The 17927-nt window shown below is 42.0% G+C and overlaps 1 protein-coding gene across 2 annotated transcripts in view; it reads right to left on the bottom strand.

Annotated features, from left to right (window-relative positions):
* LOC311106944 (mitogen-activated protein kinase kinase kinase 5-like) overlaps window positions 1-17927 on the bottom strand; it is a 61432-nt gene that overhangs the window by 35467 nt on the left and 8038 nt on the right. Inside the window, exons 1-6 of one of the 2 annotated variants that reach the window (XM_084149349.1) lie at window positions 14507-14544; window positions 12863-13002; window positions 7696-7719; window positions 3495-3688; window positions 2254-2422; window positions 1576-1682 (exon numbers count right to left, since the gene is read on the bottom strand). In XM_084149349.1, coding sequence (XP_084005475.1) covers window positions 1576-1682; window positions 2254-2422; window positions 3495-3688; window positions 7696-7719; window positions 12863-12985 — 617 coding nt within the window. In that variant the 5' untranslated portion in view covers window positions 12986-13002; window positions 14507-14544. Of the gene's footprint in view, window positions 1-1575; window positions 1683-2253; window positions 2423-3494; window positions 3689-7695; window positions 7720-12862; window positions 13003-14506; window positions 14545-17927 lie in introns of those variants that run through there. The other variant, XM_084149348.1, reaches the window with a different exon arrangement.

Below are 17927 nucleotides of genomic sequence, written 5' to 3'. Positions count from 1 at the left end.
ATTTGCACACATTTCTAAAAGCCTGTTTTCACTTTGTAATTATGGGATATTGTGTGTAGATTGATGAGGAAAACATTTCATTTAATACATTTTAGAATAAGGCTGTAACGTAACAAAATGTGGAGATGTCAAGGGGTCTGAATAATTTCCGAATGCACTGTACTGGGAGTTTGTCTGGGGGTGTCGCTCTCTCTCTTAGGGTCTAAACTGAGAGAGGGGGATGAATAAACAGGAAACAAGCCGGTGTGTGTGTGTGTGTGTGTGTGCATGTGCGTGTGCGTGTGTGTGTGTAGGTAACACCAAAGCGCTATGTCTTGGCAGAGAGGAAGCCATCAAAAGGCTGTAGATTAAATATCATGAGGGTAGTGTGTTCAACTACCTCCCTACAGACCTGGCCAACTAACTCCTGTGTTGGAGTGTCAGGGTTTAATGGTATTAGCAAGGACGGAAGTAATGCAGGCAGTAATGATCAGCACTCTATCTGTCAGCAGTCATTCGTAATCCATACTGCAATGCTGCTTTACCAAGCGAACGGGAGCTAAATTCTATCCCTCCCTCGGATCGCATTCTATTTTGATCATACATTGTCTGAATATCAAATATAATTATCTGATTAGTCTTGCAGTTTTCTTATGCCCCCTCTTTATCCCTCTTCTTTGTGTCCCAAAGGGGGACAACAAAGTCTCCACAGGTTCTTTCACAAGGCAGCCGTACAGCATCCCAGTGTGAGCCTAGTGGTCGGAAAAACGTAGTTGGCATGGGCACACTAATATGGATCTCAACACAGCCATAGAGATGGATGTTAAATAAGCATAAGAACGGGCAGCTATTTCCTCTCCCCAGCTTTCACTTCACACCAGAGTGCCACTGAAGGGCAACTGGAGGGGGGCGAAGCTAAACAGTGAGTCAGACTAGCCTAGATTGTGCAACAGGCAAGGCTTCAACCCTAGCACTTACATCCCTGCTGCTGCTGTTTTCTCACCAGCTTAACCCAATTACTCAACAGAAAACGCTGTTTCATTCTCATCATTCATGCTTAATTGTTGCAGGATAATGGCAAGTTTTTGCAATGGTGCACTAAACTGCTGAGTCATGAACCACCTCCAGTTGAGGAAATTGTGAACAAAGGGGCTGCTGTCCAAACCAGCACACAGACTCATGGCAAACATCTTCATTTTTTAGCCCTTCGATGTTTTCCCAATTATGCAAAGCATGTGCAACAGGTTTCTTAATATGTTTCTTTGAGGGTATAAAATGCAGCAAAATGTTATCCTAACTGGCTAGACACCAATGTTGCGTTGTAGCATGCAGGAATTTCCCAATGGCTCCGAAATGAAAGAGCAGCTTGCTTTATTACAGGTGGAGTTAGTTGCACCATGAGAACCAGTGGGCGTTTACAAGAGAGGCAGCATGTTAAAGTGCAAGCAGTAAAATACTTTCCAAGCTGAACATCTGTGATGTTCCGACTCAGAGCACAGACACACATGTTCAGCACATGCATGCGTCTGTGTGTGCATCTGTGTGTGGGGGTGTGAATGTGTAGACAAACCAGGTGTGACATACCGGGGGTCTTACCGATTCAGAGCAAAGGCATAGTGGAACTTGACATGGGGATTGGCCACAGGGTCGAATGTCGGAAGCTTCTCCAAGGTCTCCACCAGCTTCACTATAGATTCATAATCCTATGTTACATACAAACATAGAAAAACAGATAGTTGGATTAAAGATAATGAACCTACTACTCAGCCATCTTGGTTGCTATAGTCAACATGAAACCTAAAATGTCTATGTCCATGTTCCCTTACAAAGTCACTTTACTGTACTTTGGGAAGGACACTGTTGGCTTATTCAAGTCCTTCAATAATTAAATGTCCTCTCTTCCACCATTTCTTGTCCAGTATATATTTATCCAAAACATGTTCAATAATTCCGTTTCTCCTTGTAGCTCTGGTTGTTTGTATAATTTATTAATGTGGCTGGTGGCTGCCTATGGCTGGCAGGATGGGAGGCTGTAGGGTGAATGGCATCGCAATGCAGAGAGAACAGACTGCAGTGCAGTAGCCTTACGATTAGCCACAGAAAGATGACAAAAAGCTTGGCCTGCAGCATTCCACAGGCAGGTAGTCCTTCTGAAATGCCTCTAGTAGCCAAGGGATGCCCTAAAACATTTATGCTCACTGCTGAGGCAATGCAGTCTGCCTAAACTGACTGTGCAGACAGCATCCGACAAGCGTAAAAGAGGGTAAAATGTACCTGGATGTCCCTGTAGGACAGAAGCAGGTTGATGACAATGTCAGCTGAAAGGCACTCTACGTTGTCCAATCGTCGTTGAATTCGGCTGAGTTCTGAGGCCAGCTCCGACCCCGTGAACAACTCCCGTGCTTTCCGGAGCTCGTTGAGAATGGTTTCTCTGAAGTATTGGCTACGAAGGGGAAACAGAGAGACTCATAAATATGTTACTTCACACTAGAAATCAACATGAAATCAACCTTTTCTGCAAAGAACCCATTGTTATGTCTTAGTATGACTTTCTGGGGAAATGGGTATGGGGAATTGAGTTTTGAACATGGGGATACAACCATTGATAATTTAACATAATTTATATATTCTTCTCAGGCAACCTCTCATATACAGTGTCTTTGATCTTGTCTTGCCTGACCCCGTCATAAATAGTCTACCCTCTTAAACATGTGCCCTTGTGACAGCTGAATGTGGAGCTCATGAATGTGTTCCCTGGTAAGCCCCTTCAATGTCTTCTTCACTGCACTGTTGGAGCGGCACATTTCCAAGAGACAAAACATTCATCCAAAGTGCAAATTCTCTCAGCTCTCTAAAGTATGACTCACTATTCCTGGAAGACATGTTGTGATGCTGAATATTGGCAGAGAGAAAAGCCTAAAACATTAGGACAGAACAAAGCTAAGCTAACATTAAAACGGAGATTGCTATGCAAGCCAACATGTTGCACAGGGACACATCAAATAAAGTAATGCACCATGTAAAAAATATAAAACGAGTGAGTTGTATAATACAATGTCCTCTGAGGAATACTCATGAAGTGCAATATCTGATGAAAAGGGCTATCGCACTTCATCAGCCAGTCATCCATTTTGCATAATCAACCACAGAAAATTACACAAGACAACACAAAAACCAGTACACGCTAGGTCAATTTAATACACCTCTTTTGGCAATAATAGCTCTGTAATAATCACTTCGTCGTGCGTGTTCACACCTCATTCCCATGTACAGTACCAAACCTACCTCCCTAGCGAGGTGACACCTGTTTCACTACAGCTAGGTGAGAGAAGAAACATGTGACTTCTACAAATCATGTCAGGCTGAAAGTGGACCTCTGGGCTAGTCTTAGGCCCAGCGTCTAACCGACAAACTCCCAAGCCACTATCTACCCCAAACCTATACTATTCACCAGGTGTTGGACCTATGGGCTAGCTGGCCCAGCACCTAACCCAAAACACTTCTCTGCTACTCACCAGGAGTTGGCCTTTGGCACCTTGAGCAGCTGGACGAAGCGGTCCAGCAGGGGCATGCAGATGGGCCCCAGCAGCATCTCGAAGCTGGGCTGCATCAGCTCTGTCAGGCCCTTCATCAGGCTGCTCTCGCAGCAGTACACCTTGTTGTGGGGCGTCACCATGTATGGGATGAAGCTGTAGTTGGCTGAGCATGTCTGGGGGGAAAAGCAGAAACAACATGATGTGTTGTGGTGCATGTAGAGGTGGTTAGATGTGTTAGAGTCAGACATGGGTCAAATAGCTAAATATCACAAATACTTGGTTTAGTTTGCTCAGTTGAGTCTACCCCAACATGAAGCCCGGAGAAATTGAGAACTGCAACAGATCATCACCTTACATGCCCTGTTGACTGCATGTGCAGGTCCAGAATGATTGGCATCCTTGATAAAGATTAGCAAAAAATACTATAAAATAAATAATACAACTAGTGAGCAAAATAAAACGTATATGCAAAAAAAAAAAGTTTTTATATAATTTTATACTAATACAATAGCTCAGATAAAGTAACAAGTCATATTTATTTTCTCAAAACGATATGTGTCAAAATGATTGGCACCCCTGTTTTCAATACCTCCCCTTGCGAGGATAATGGCACTGAGTATATTCCTAAAATGTTTTATGAAATTGGAGAACACATTTTGAGAGATCTTAGACCGTTACTCCATAAAGAATCTTTCCATATCCTTGATATCCTTTGTCCGGAGACTAGGACCCAGGACCAGTGGAAGCAAAATAGTCCCATAACATCAAAGATCCACCACCATATTTGACAGTAAGTATGGTGTTATTTTCTGCTTATGCATACTTATTTCGATACCAAACCCACCACTGGTGTACATGGCCAAAGAGCTGTATTTTCAATTTGACCAAAGAACTGGTTCAAATCCAAGTGCCAATGCCATTTAGCAAACTCCAGGCGTTTACATTTGCAGGATGACATGAAAATAGAGGTCCACCAGTGGTGGGTTTGGCATTGAAATAAGGATGCATAAGCAGAAAAGAACCCCATACCTATTGTAAAATATGATGGTGGATCTTTGATGTTATGGGGGCTATTTTGCTTCCACTGGTCCTGGGGCCCTTGTTAAGGTCATCATCAACTTTACCCAGTACCAGGACATTTTAGCCAAACACCTGGTTGCCTCTGCCAGGAGGCTGAAACTGGGCCGCACGTGGGTCTTCCAGCAAGACAATAACCCCAACCACACATCAAAATCCACAAGGTAATGTTTAATATAACACAAAATCTACATTTTACAATGGCAATCTCAGTGTCCGGACTTAAACCCCATTGAAAACCTGTAGTTTGAATTGAAGAGGGCAGTCAATAACCGCAGACAAAGGGTATCAAGGATCTGGAAAGATTATGTATGAAGGAATGGTCTAAGATCCCTTCCAATGTGTTCTCCAATCTCATAAAACATTTGAGAAAAAGGCTCAGTGCCGTTACCCTCGCAAGTGGAGGTATTGTAAGGTATTGAAAACAGGGGTGCCAATAATTTATTTTTTGAGAAAATACCTTTTTATTTGTAATCAAAATCGCTTTCTCTGAGAAATTGTATTAGTATAAAAAATGTAGCATACAATATAGCTCAGTACTCGTATTATTTATTTTATACAATCTTTTTATTCATCTTTATCAAGGGTGCCAATAATTCTGGACCTGACTGTACAATGAGAGGACAGCGGTATGGGCCTTTTTCGTGCTAGTAATTTACCACTTGTGACAGAAGGAAGATAATCTGATCTGCAGAGACAATGGTGATGTTGTACCCATGGAGAATTGGACATAATGAGTCTGTCTAAAGAGCCAGTGGCCTGAGGGACAGATCCACATCAGTAATTACAAGTGACATTAGGATCTGTTTAACTGAACTGCTCACACTGCCCTCAGGGCAGAGCTGCCCTTAAAACTCCCATTCATGTTGCTCATGGAAATTCATTCAAACCAGGTCTGTCTTACTACTCTTGTCCAGCTGTATTTGCATGTGGTGTAGAGCGTACCAGTAAAACTATCATTGTTATTCACAGTATACTCAACATTCAGCACTAGAAAAGTTGATGGATCCTGACCAAATTATACTTGAACATGTAGGCTACAGTGAAAAAAAGGGATTATGCTGATCCACATCTGTTGTGCTGCCCAGATGCATCCTGAGTCTGCACAGTCAGTGGATATTTTAATCTCTCTGGTTCACTTCCATCTTCAAGAACACACCCGGGATGCTTGCTACTCACACTTGCAACAAAAGGAAGTGAACAGAGGCTAAATTTCTGCCTTTAGAAATTGGAATGATCCACAGTAAAACTGCTTCCTCTTCTGCAATCATATCTTTTAAATGACATCACTAGTCATGCCATAACTTTCCAAAATAACCTGTGGCGGCTTGTCATGGCTACGTGCAGCCACAGATTACAACATCCTTCCTGTCCTATATTGAGCCACACACACTGTGTGATTCATGGCCCGGCTGATCACATGACGACAACACATCATAATAAATGTTTTAGTCGCTAGGAGCCATCCTTCTCCCCGGCAACCCCAGCTGCACCTGTCTCTTAGTCTCATTAGATTGTTGTTTGTGACAGTATTAGGTAATGGTATGTGGCACGCAGGTGGTTTACCCAATACATTACTGGGAGTTTATACATAGAGTGTGCGACTCGCTTTGTTTTTATAGCTTACAGGTTATTCACCGTTAGTCAGCACCTCTACACTAAATCATTTTCTATGGGTGTGCGCCAGCTCATGGTTTTTATTTAGGTGGCACGCAGGTCCCAAAATCAATACCTTTAAGAAGCAGAAAGGGACCGAAAACTGGGGGTGTGTCCCAAATCACGTCCTATTCCCTACATAGTGCACTACTTTTGACCAGGGCCCATAGTTCTCTGGACAAAATTATTGCACTATGTAGGGAATAGGAGGTGATTTGGGACACAGTCCCAGTTTTCGGTCCCTTATAGGGAATACACACAGTGCCATTTGGGACGTAGCCAGGGTATTTGCACGTTACAGTAAATAAGGAGTTAAATATCAGTCAGGCAGCATAGGATTAACCCCATTCATGAAGGGGGAGGGTTAGACGGGAATAAGTAGTGTGTGTGAGTAATGACTTGACATTAATCATTAGCCCTAATACCTGTATGACCGCCCGGGTGGCTGCAGCCATAAAACAATCCAGGAAGTTTTCCTGATTAGTGGTGTACCATGTGATACAACCCCTTGGTCAGTACCACTAATGTGTCATATCCTTCTGGGGCGTGGTGTGTTTGTTCTCTCAGAGCAGAGAGAAGGGAAGTGATGTGTAGATACAACTAGAGAAAGACAGTCAGTCACGGATGGCAGTAGTGCACTCTCACTCTAATGCAGTAATCAAGCTCTGTCGCCACACACAGATCAGCCATCAACCTGCTTCCTGGAGCACCAAGCCACCTTATTCCACTCCGTGAAGTCATTTACGCCAGCTAAGCCTGAGGAGGGTAACCCTGCCGGTCCAATTAGCCCTACAGGCAGCACCAGCCCTGCAGGCGGCACCAGCCCTACAGGCAGCACCAGCTCTGAAGGCAGCCCATAGCTGCTCAGGAGGCTCCCTGTCCATGCCCTTGCCTCAACCTCACAGCTTTTTCCCCTTCATGCCACAGTACATCAATGTCACCATATCATATTATTCTGTATAAGAAAGCCAGCCAGCCAGACAGACACAGACGGTGTGGTGCCTCCTTGTCTGACCTGGCTATCACTAGGCAGAAGGAGTGGCAGACACTGTGTTGCAGACGGCAGGGAGGCAGGAAAACGGAAATGAGAGTGAACTCATTCTCTCGTTTTCTCTATGCTTTCCACAGCACCCAAGTCACCCTGGTAATAAGGCTGCCTGTCAACCAAGTACAGCTATTCTGGAAAACTCTCTGAGTAAGGGAAAATGCTTTAGTTTACTGTACACGCAGCAGAATGCACAAAGACAAACTAGAGGGATATTGAGCTGGGTAATGAAAAGTGTTTGATAGTAGCAGCGATGGCTGTGTTGTTGAATGTTGGCGTGAGTAAAAATCTGTTAACTGCATTTACTTTCACACAGGAAAGGTGAAAGAAAGAAGAGACAAGAGAGGTGTGCCATTAACAACTTAGAACTAGAGAGACACAGTGTTTAGTTTGTGTACTTACAGTGTTCTTCTGGCAAACAATCTCCTGCAAGAGAAAAAGAGAAATGTCAATACTGCATTGTGGTGAGTAAGTGAGTTCGCAGGGCTGATGTAGAAAATCACAAACATTACATTGGTCACAGTTTACTAGAGCCATCCTTAAGTCAAGCTATAATTGGACTCCTGCAGTTGCAAACAAAACCAGTAGAAATGCGGATACATTAGCACTAGCACTTCATTTTGCAGTGCCATAGTGTGTAGGCTAAGGGCCAGCAAACAACCATGGACATTTTAGATATGGTAAAAGGCACTTTAAAAAGAGGTTGAACCTCAGCACTTGTACACAATGGAGTATCTTTAATGAAGGTTCCTATGCTATTCTAAACAATCTATAACGGTTAACACAGCAGCCATTGTTACTCTTAACCTTCAGTTTGAAGACTGCAGGCTGATAGTGATATGTTAAAACCACTACAGAAAGTCCTATTTTTATTACTGCAGGGTGTATGTAGGTGGGTGGAGATGGAGGATATAGTTTATCAAGATTACAGGCAGAATATTTATGTTAGGGTACACTTTGTAAAATATTACTTATTCTTTGAGGAATTTACGACAATTTCAAAAGATTGCAATGCTTTTTTATGTCAATGACAGTGTCAGAGCAGAGCATAGCAGGTTACAGGAGTGTGTGGGGTGTCTTGGTTTCTGCATTTATACCCACAGGAAACCATAATCTCCCCATTCTCTTACTTGCATGCCTGTGTGTTGTTGTTGGTGGTCATTGATAGGGGATTCCCATGTGGCTGCAAGGCTCTCTCACTTTTCAAACCAGTTTAGGCTAATGTTAACTCGACTATGCATCCATCGCCTGACAGACTCAGGGCCGAAGGTTAAAGGTCCATTGCAGCCGTAAAAAAACAAAAAACGCAATATCAAATCATTTCTGGGTAACAACTATGTACCTTACAGTGATTGTTTTCAATTAAAATGATCAAAAACTAACAAATTGCTTCTTAGTTAAGAGCAATTTTTAAAGCAAGAATTGTGCTAGGACTGTCTGGGAGTGGTCTGACTGGGGAGGGGAAAACTGAAAATTAGCTGTTATTGGCAGAGAGGTTTTAGCAAAATGAAATTTCAGGCGGTCTTTTCAAACAGCTATTACACTTAAAGGGCATTATCATAATTTTCACAATTTCACAGTATTATTCCAACCTCGTGTGGAAATATATACACTGAACAAAAATATAAACGCAACACTTTCAAAGATTTTCCTGAGTTACAGTTCATATAAGGAAATCAGTCAATGTGTACAGATCCTTGTAACATGAGGACATGCATTATCATGCTGAAACATCAGGTGATGGCTCCGGATGAATGGCACAACAATGGGCCGCAGGATCTCGTCACGGTATCTCTATGCATTCAAATTGCCATCGCTATACAATTGTGTTCGTTGTCCGTAGCTTATGCCTGCCCATACCAGAACCCCACTGCCACCATGGGGCACTCTGTTCACAACGTTGTCATCAGCAAACCGCTTGCACACACAACGCCATACACGCTGTCTGCCATCTGCCCGGTACAGTTGAAACCGGGATTAATCTGTGAAGAGCACACTTCTCCAGCGTGCCAGTGGCCACTGAAGGTGAGCATTTGCCCACTGAAGTTGTTTAGAGTGGCCTTTTATTGTCCCCAGCACAAGGTGCACCTGTGTAATGATTGTGTGTATGGAACATTTCTATTATCTTTTATTTCAGCTCATGAAACATGGGACCAACACTTTACATGTTGCATTTATATTTTTGTTCAGTATAGATATTACACAGGAAAATCACATTTTTGAGTACACTGGGCCTTTAATTGCCAGGATATGAGTCAGTTGGTCATAAACACTTTTCCCTGTCATCAATGTTCTCTTTTACAAGACTAGAGGGCTAAACAGAGGTAAAGGGGTGCAATATTAAACCAAATTGTGTGTGTTGATTTTTTTCTTCAGTCAAATGCTATTTTTACATAGCCCTAATATCTTATGAAACACACCATACCCTGTCTAGGTGCTAATGCATCTCCTACCAACAAATCACTAATGTGTTTACCTGTCACTACAACACAACAGCAATTACAGCTATTACATGTTCCCCACACACTCATATTCTAAATATAGACTGTGACCTTGTGCACTTAAAGGCTTAAAAAGTACACAGAGAATAAAAAACTACATTTGTGCAAAATGAGCAAGATAAAACAACAAAACGGTTTGGCAATTCAAAGGTTCTAAAACAGGGGTGTCAAACTCGTTTTAGCTCAGGGGCCACATGGAGGAAAATCTATTCCCAAGTGGGCCGGACCGGAAAAATCATGGTATATATAACTTAAAAACAACAACTTCAGATTGTTTTCTTTGTTTTAATACGATCAACATACAACATAAAGCTGGAGCCTGAGGACAGTGTGTCCAAAATAGTACAAGCACAACATCACTATTAATCATAAAACACGTCAAGTTTATTTGAAAATTCTAAAGAAAAAGAACACACAAACACACAATGCCTCAGTGATTAACAGAACTGTTTCACAGATCACAGAACTATATCAGGGTGTCATTTCTCAGGCAGAAATGTAGATTAAAATAATGAAATCCTGTTCCCAAAACAAGTGCAAGAACCACAGAGTCAAGAATAGGTTAAATATACAAATAAAATAAAATCAATTAAAAACAATAGCACATCAACATAAAAACATATAAACATAAAGCTGGAGCCTGAGGACAGTGTCCAAAAGCACAACATCACTATTAATCATAAAACACCTCAAGTTATTTGAAAGTTCTGAGGACAAAGAACACACAAACACACAATGCCTCAGTGATTCACAGAAGTATATCACAGATCACAGAACTATATCAGGGTGTCATTTCTCAGGCAGAAATGTAGATAAAAATAATGAAATCCTGTTCCCCAAACAAGTGCAAGAACCACAGAGTCAAGAATAGGTTAAATATACAAATAAAATAAAAACAATTAAAAACAATAGCACATCAACATAAAAACATATACATAAATCTGAAAGCGTTGCTCAAACTCCCGTAACAGTCCCGTTATTTTTATCTTTGAACCGCTTCATGTCTGCCACATGTTGGGTCGCACACACATTTTTCAGACAGGGGAAGTGAGCTGCATCACCACCGGCAAGTTGCGTCTCCCACAATGACAGCTTCAACTTGAAAGAACGTATGCTGTCATAATACCGCGTGACAACTTTGTTGCGCCCTTGCAGCTGTTTGTTCAAGTTATTCAGGTGCTCTGTAACATCCACCATAAATGCAAGGTCCGGCATCCATTCTGCGGAATGAAATTCTAACCCTGGTTTGCCCTTTTCTTCCATGAACTGTTCAATTTCTTCTCGTAAATCAAAGAAATGCCTCAGCACAGCACCTCGGCTTAACCATCTTACCTCAGTGTGGTATGGCAGGCCATAGATGTGGTCTTTCTCTCTGAGAAGGCTGTCAAACTGACGGTGATTCAGGCTTCTGGATCGGATGAAATTAACAGTTTGGATGACCACCTTCATGACGTTATCCATCTTTAATGACTTGCAACACAAAGCCTCCTGGTGCAAAATACAGTGAAAAGTCAAAAAATCACGTCCTCCATTTGCAGATTGCACTTTCTCTCTGAACTTTGTCACAACGCCTGCTTTTTTCCCGATCATTTAGGGCGCACCATCTGTAGCCAGGCTGACAGCGCGGGACCAGTCCACTCCGACCCTGTCCAGCGCACCGACGAGTGCGGTAAAAATATCAGCTGCAGTCGTTGTATCTGTCATCGGCACCAACTCCACAAACTCCTCGGTGACGGTCAATGTGTCATCAACTCCGCGGATGAAAAAATGGCCAGTTGTGCAACATCTGTAATGTCCGTGCTTTCATCAATTGCAACCGAAAACGCAATAAATGACTTTACTTTTTGCTTCAACTGGCTGTCCAAATCCACTGAAAGATCGGAAATCCTGTCTGCAACTGTGTTTCTTGTCAGGCTGATATTTGCAAAAGCCTGCCGCTTTTCAGGGCACACAATCTCCGCTGCCTTCATCATGCATGTTTTTACAAATTCACCCTCACTAAATGGTTTTGAAGCAACTGCGATTTCATTAGCAATGAGGTAGCTAGCTTTCACTGCAGCGTCACTGATGTCTCGGCTGTGAGTAAACACAGACTGCTGTTTCTTCAGACCCGCCAACAGTTCATTCACCTTCTCTCATCTCCGCTGTCCTTGAAAGTTGTCATATTTGTCGGCATGAAGACTCACATAGTGGCGACGAAGGTTATATTCTTTCAGCACTGCAACATGCTCTGAACACACCAAACATACAGCTTTCCCATTCAATTCCGTGATTAAATAGGATGACCATTTTTCTTGGAACACTCTGCGTCCACTTTTCTCTTTTTTGACAGAGACATATTGGGGCAATGAGGGTGCCAAAGCACATAATGTTAAAAGTAGAAGCCGTAATAAATATCGCGGGCAAAACAAAGTAGCTCATTGGCTGCACGTGCTTGACCTACTTGCTCTGCCCCGGTATAAACAGTTTGCTTGCTTAACACAATTGCTATTGCGCCATCCAGTGGACGCAATTGGAACAGCAGTTTATTTTATTGAATAAAAAATAAAAAAATAAAACATTTTTTTTTTTTTTTTTTTTTTTAAATCATCTCGCGGGCCGGATTAAACCCGTTTGCGGGCCTGATCCGGCCCGCGGGCCGTACGTTTGACACCCCTGTTCTAAAATCAACCTCTCAGACATGACTCCCTCTAAATAAATAACTTCATATACATTTAAAAGAGTCCAATGTCTAGTGAAGGAGCATTTCCTTTACATATACCGTAGTCCCCTGTAGCTCAGTTGGTAGAGCATGGCGCTTGCAACGCCAGGGTTGTGGGTTCGTTTCCCACGGGGGGCCAGTATGAAAAATGTATGCACTCACTAACTGTAAGTCGCTCTGGATAAGAGCGTCTGCTAAATGACTAAAATGTAAAAAATGTCATTAACCTGATGAGCCTTATTACATTAAATATATTGTGGGAACATGAATGATTAATGTGTGGACAAAGTGATGAGAAAATAACAGGCTGCAGATATGTTTATGTCAGGCATGTGTGTGTGCGCGCAAGCATGCCCACACCGCTTACCTGTAGGGACTGTAGCGAGTCGGAGTTGGTGTCACAGTACAGGATGATGTTGTTGGCCATGCTGAAGCTTTCCCTCACACCCAGGTGGTAGAACAGGGAGGGCTGGCGGAAAGCATCCGTCATCTCCACCACAGCTATGTCTGGGAGGGACAGAGATGGCCTGTTAGTAGGCTTAAAGGCCCAATGTAGTCGTTTTTATCTCAATATCAAATCATTTCTGGGTAACAATGAAGTACCTTACTGTGACTGTTTTCAATTAAATGGTCAAACAAAAATTGCTTCTTAGCAAAGAGCAATTTCTCAAGCAAGAATTTAGCTAGGACTGTCTAGGAGTGGTCTGAGTGGGGAGGGGAAAACTGAAAACTAGCTGTTATTGGCAGAGAGGTTTGGAACTCTTTCTTATTAGTCTATTAACTAATTTACCACCTGGTGATGTCACCAGACAGGCCAAAACTCCATCCCACCAAAACAGGCTGAAATTTCAGGCGGTCTTTTCAAACAGCTCTTACACTAAAAGGGCATTATCATCCTTTTCACAATTTCACAGTATTATTCCAACCTCATAGTTTGGAAATATATATAAAAACAGAGGGAAAATCACATTTTTGACTGCACTGGTCCTTTAACACTGAACAACTGTACCTAGGCCTGTAGTATAACATATTTTAAGTCTAGTTTACCACAGTTTGTTTAGGTTTCATATAAAATCATATTGATGAGACGATAATGGCCTGTACAATTATTTTGGACTTCATTTTCCCAAATGGTCCTTCTTAGACCAGACTGTGAGACATCACTAAATCTTCCAAAAGAAAAGGCCAAAATAACATTGTCTGGTAGTAAGCCTGGGGTGGGGTTCTTCCAGAAGTCCCTCTGGTAGCTCCCACTGACTGATAACTGCACAAACAAAACTGAGCTAGAACAGTGCTGCAGCGTTTTGTAATGACAGAGCTCTCCAGAGAGATAACATTTAACAGACCCACCCCACCTTTTCATGTGCTTCCAAGTTTCCCCTTCCATGTCAACATACACATGACATATAGCTTAGCATAGAGCTTTTCATCCCTTCCAATGGAGCTCCCTTTCACTGTAATACCTGGGTTCCAGTCCACTACAAACCCAACACTAGTCTCACTTACTAAGAACCAAACATCCACACAGACAGCCAATGCCACAGGGATAATCAAAGCAAACAGGCAATCTATTTTAATGTGCATTCTGGTGTGTGTGCTGCCGTATAGTGATTCAAAAACAAGGTCCCAGTGGAGACAGCCTGTCTTGTTTTAGCTAAATGTTAATTATCATAGGGCCAGTCCCCCCAGGCAAGAGCACAGAGCAGTCCCTCCCACTCAGCAAGGACATATAAATGCCACCAGGAAGTGGTTTCTTCTTACTGCGTCTTAAAGGCTCTGTTCTGGCCCCGGGAGATCACGTTGTTGTCACACACTTTCATAACAATCTAAGAGGAAGTGATGTACAGTACCAGTCAAAAGTTTGCACACACCTACTTATTCCAGGGTGTTTCTTTATTTTTACTATTTTCTACATTGTAGAATAATAGTGAAGACATCAAAACTATGAAATAACACATATGGTATCATGTAGTAACCAAAAAAGTGTTAAACAAATCAAAATATACTTTACATTTTAGATTCTTCAAAGTAGCCACCCTTTGCCTTGATGACAGCTTTGCACACTCTTGGCATTCTCTCAACCAGCTTCATGAGGTAGTCACCTGCAATGCTTTTCCAACAGTCTTGAAGGAGTTCCCACATATGCTGAGCACTTGTTGGCTGCTTTTCCTTCACTTTGCGGTCCAACTCATCCCAAACCATCTCAATTGGGTTAAGGTCGGGTGATTGTGGAGTCCAGGTCATCTGATGCAGCACTACATCACTTTCCTTCTTGGTCAAATAGCCCTTACACAGCCTGGAGGTGTGTTTTGGGTCATTGTCCTGTTGAAAAACAAATGATAGTCCCACTAAGCGCAAATCAGATGGGATGGCGTATCGCTGCAGAATGCTGTGGTAGCCATGGTGGTTAAATCTGCCATGAATTCTAAATAAATCACAGACAGTGTCGCCAGCAAAGCACCCCAACACCTTTAGTAGTGGTTTCTTTGCAGCAATTTGACCATGAATGCCTGATTCACACAGTCTCCTCTGAACAGTTGATGTGTCTGTTATTTGAACTCTGTGAAGAATTTATTGTGGGCTGCAATCTGAGGTGCAGTTAATTGCCGATTTCTGAGGATGGTAACTCTAATGAACTTATCCTCTGCAGCAAAGGTAACTCTGGGTCTTCCTTTCCTGTGGCGGTCCTCATGAGAGCCAGTTTCATCATAGCGTTTGATGGTTTTTGCGACTGCACTTGAAGAAACTTTCAAAGTTCTTGAAATGTTCTGTATTGACTGACCTTCATGTCTTAAAGTAATGATGGACTGTCATTTCTCTTTGCTAATTTGAGCTGTTCTTTCCATAATATGGACTTGGTCTTTTACCAAATAGGTCTATCTTCTGTATACCAACCCTACCTTGTCACAACACAACTGATTGGCTCAAACGCATTAAGAAGGAACGAAATTCCACAAATTAACTTTTAACAAGGCACACCTGTTAATTGAAATGCATTCCAGGTGACTACCTCATGAAGCTGGTTGAGAGAATGCCAAGAGTGTGCAAAGCTGTCATCAAGGCAAAGGGTGGCTACTTTGAAGAATCTCAAATATAAAATATATTTTGATTTGTTTAACACTTTTTTTTTTATTTCATAGTTTTGATGTCTTCACTATTATTCTACAATGTAGAAAATAGTAAAAATAAAGAAAAACCCGGGAATAAGTAGGTGTGTCCAAACTTTTGACTGGTACTGTACACGTGTGTAGGCCTACAGTAATTCAGTATTGTCTCCCAACAGGTGGAGCTACTTGACGTTGAGGGAAACCTAGATATGAACCCTCTACACAGACCGGTGCGACATAACCAATCAGAGCTGCAGTAGGCCTATATGCAAATAGACCATTGCCATATATGGATCTGTGCCATTTACTTTGAACTGGACTGTGTTTACAGCTGTGGTCATGAGTAGATGCGCTTGTTTTGAGATCAAAGCAAAGCAATAGCCACGTGTATATTTTGTTCATACCCTTTGCTAGTTAGTGAGTGATTAGCCCAGTTATAGATCATTTGAAGTCAGCAATAGGGGAGTGATTGCTTCCTACAAGAGCACAACACGTGTACATTTCTAGACATCTTTGAAAAGACAGTCAGGTAAAGAGCTTTTTTTTGTCTTAAAGGGGCAGTGTTGTATTTTGAGACAGGCTTGAATAAGCTAAGTAGCCAATAGGCAGTGGGTAGCATAATTTGTCTGATTATCTGTAATAATGGTATGGGAATAATAATGCTTTTTATTTTGCAAAGTGGTTTCTTGCATCAAACAACACAACAACATTTTCCGTCACCTCCTTGTCTGAAGGACAAGTTCATAAACAGGTTAATGTCAAGCCCTGCATGTTTTTTTCAAAAGTCTCATGAAATGTAGGCCTACATTGAACACCACACATTGGCTGCTACTGTAGGCTGAATGATAGAACAGCTATTTCTGTGTTAAAATGTTATGGGATGCATTTTCTCCATAGTTTTTTATGATAGGCCACTCTGGTAGGCCTACATTATGATCAAATAGCCACAGTAGCCTACATGGCCACTGTTAAAACTGTAACTTAAAGCGGGTACAGCCTCAGTGTTCACAGTAAACGCATGCTGGAAGTTGCACAGAATTTTCACAAGGTTCAAGTTTGCGCTCAGCAGACCAGAAATTTGCTCAGTGCCGAAAAAGATTGAGACTGAGTCCCTGATACAGACATACGCAATAGGAAATTTAATAATATATTATGGGACTCATTTATCCGCTAGCAGAGGGGCCCCATCAATATTACATTTGAGAGATATGTTCATGTGAAAAGGCCAGAGAAGTGCAAATGTTTGATACCAGTAGTGTAGCCATCCATCTGCACAGAAGTTATAGGTGTCTTTGGAGTACTATGAGGAAATGGGTGGGGAACATACAGCGCTATCCTTGGAAACTTCTGCTTTGTATAGGATTAGGTATGAGCCAGGGAAAATATTAGCGTACATAGGGCAGGGCTTCTTTGAATGATGATTTAGGAAAATATAGACATATGGAAAATGTGGTAGACACAGAGAATGAGAGTCTTGTAGTAGAGAGTAAGAGGAGACATGAGTGGCCTCTTTGACTAAAGAGCTCCTCAGTTCCAACACTGAGATGTCTGGTGAGGCATGATACAGTACTGAACACGTGACTCCATTATGCACAGTTGTACTGGCACTGTGTGTTTTAAAAGTACTGTTTTAAGAGTGCTGGGATAAGATAGTAAATATTGATTTGAGTTTAGTGAATAGATGTAGCATTAATGGGTTGGTTATAAGTGTTAGTGGTGATAAACTAGCCAATTATCACAAGCCAACTCTCCAAACATGAATAGCTGGTGATAAACAACTCTGCACACAAAAGCGATGTGGGCCATGTACGTAAGTCCTTGTATCTGAATCCTCAAAACAAGGTTGGAAGTAGAAAACCTGAGTGCCTCAACTGTGACACATGAGATGTCATAATCTGCCCCCCCCCCCCTCCCCCCCTTTGCTGGCACTGCCCATTTCTCACATCTCCCCCACTGCTTATCTTTTCCAAAGAACAGAACAGTGAACAACAAAACAGAAGGAGGAAATGAGGCTCTGGGAATAGTGGAGGAACAATGTGTGAGTTCTTGGTGCCCTTGCCTTTTACTGAGTACTATTCTCTGACGTCTATCCATTTACTGACAGAAATGATCACTTTTCATTTCACTTCTCAGAACAACGCACAGACACAACAATGGGGTGAGAACAGACTGCAGCTCTTATTCATACACTGTGTCCTTAACTGTTCTTTGAACTTGATGGCTACTGCTGCAGTCGTGACTCTCGGTAAAAATCTTTTTTTTTTTTTTTAACCTTTAAGAACAAATTCTTATTTACAATGACGGCCTACCGTCATATACTTGAGA

Source organism: Coregonus lavaretus (assembly GCF_964263955.1).
Source record: "Coregonus lavaretus genome assembly, chromosome: 31".
Lineage (NCBI taxonomy): Eukaryota > Metazoa > Chordata > Actinopteri > Salmoniformes > Salmonidae > Coregonus > Coregonus lavaretus.
This window is presented reverse-complemented; position numbering and strand designations above follow the sequence as displayed.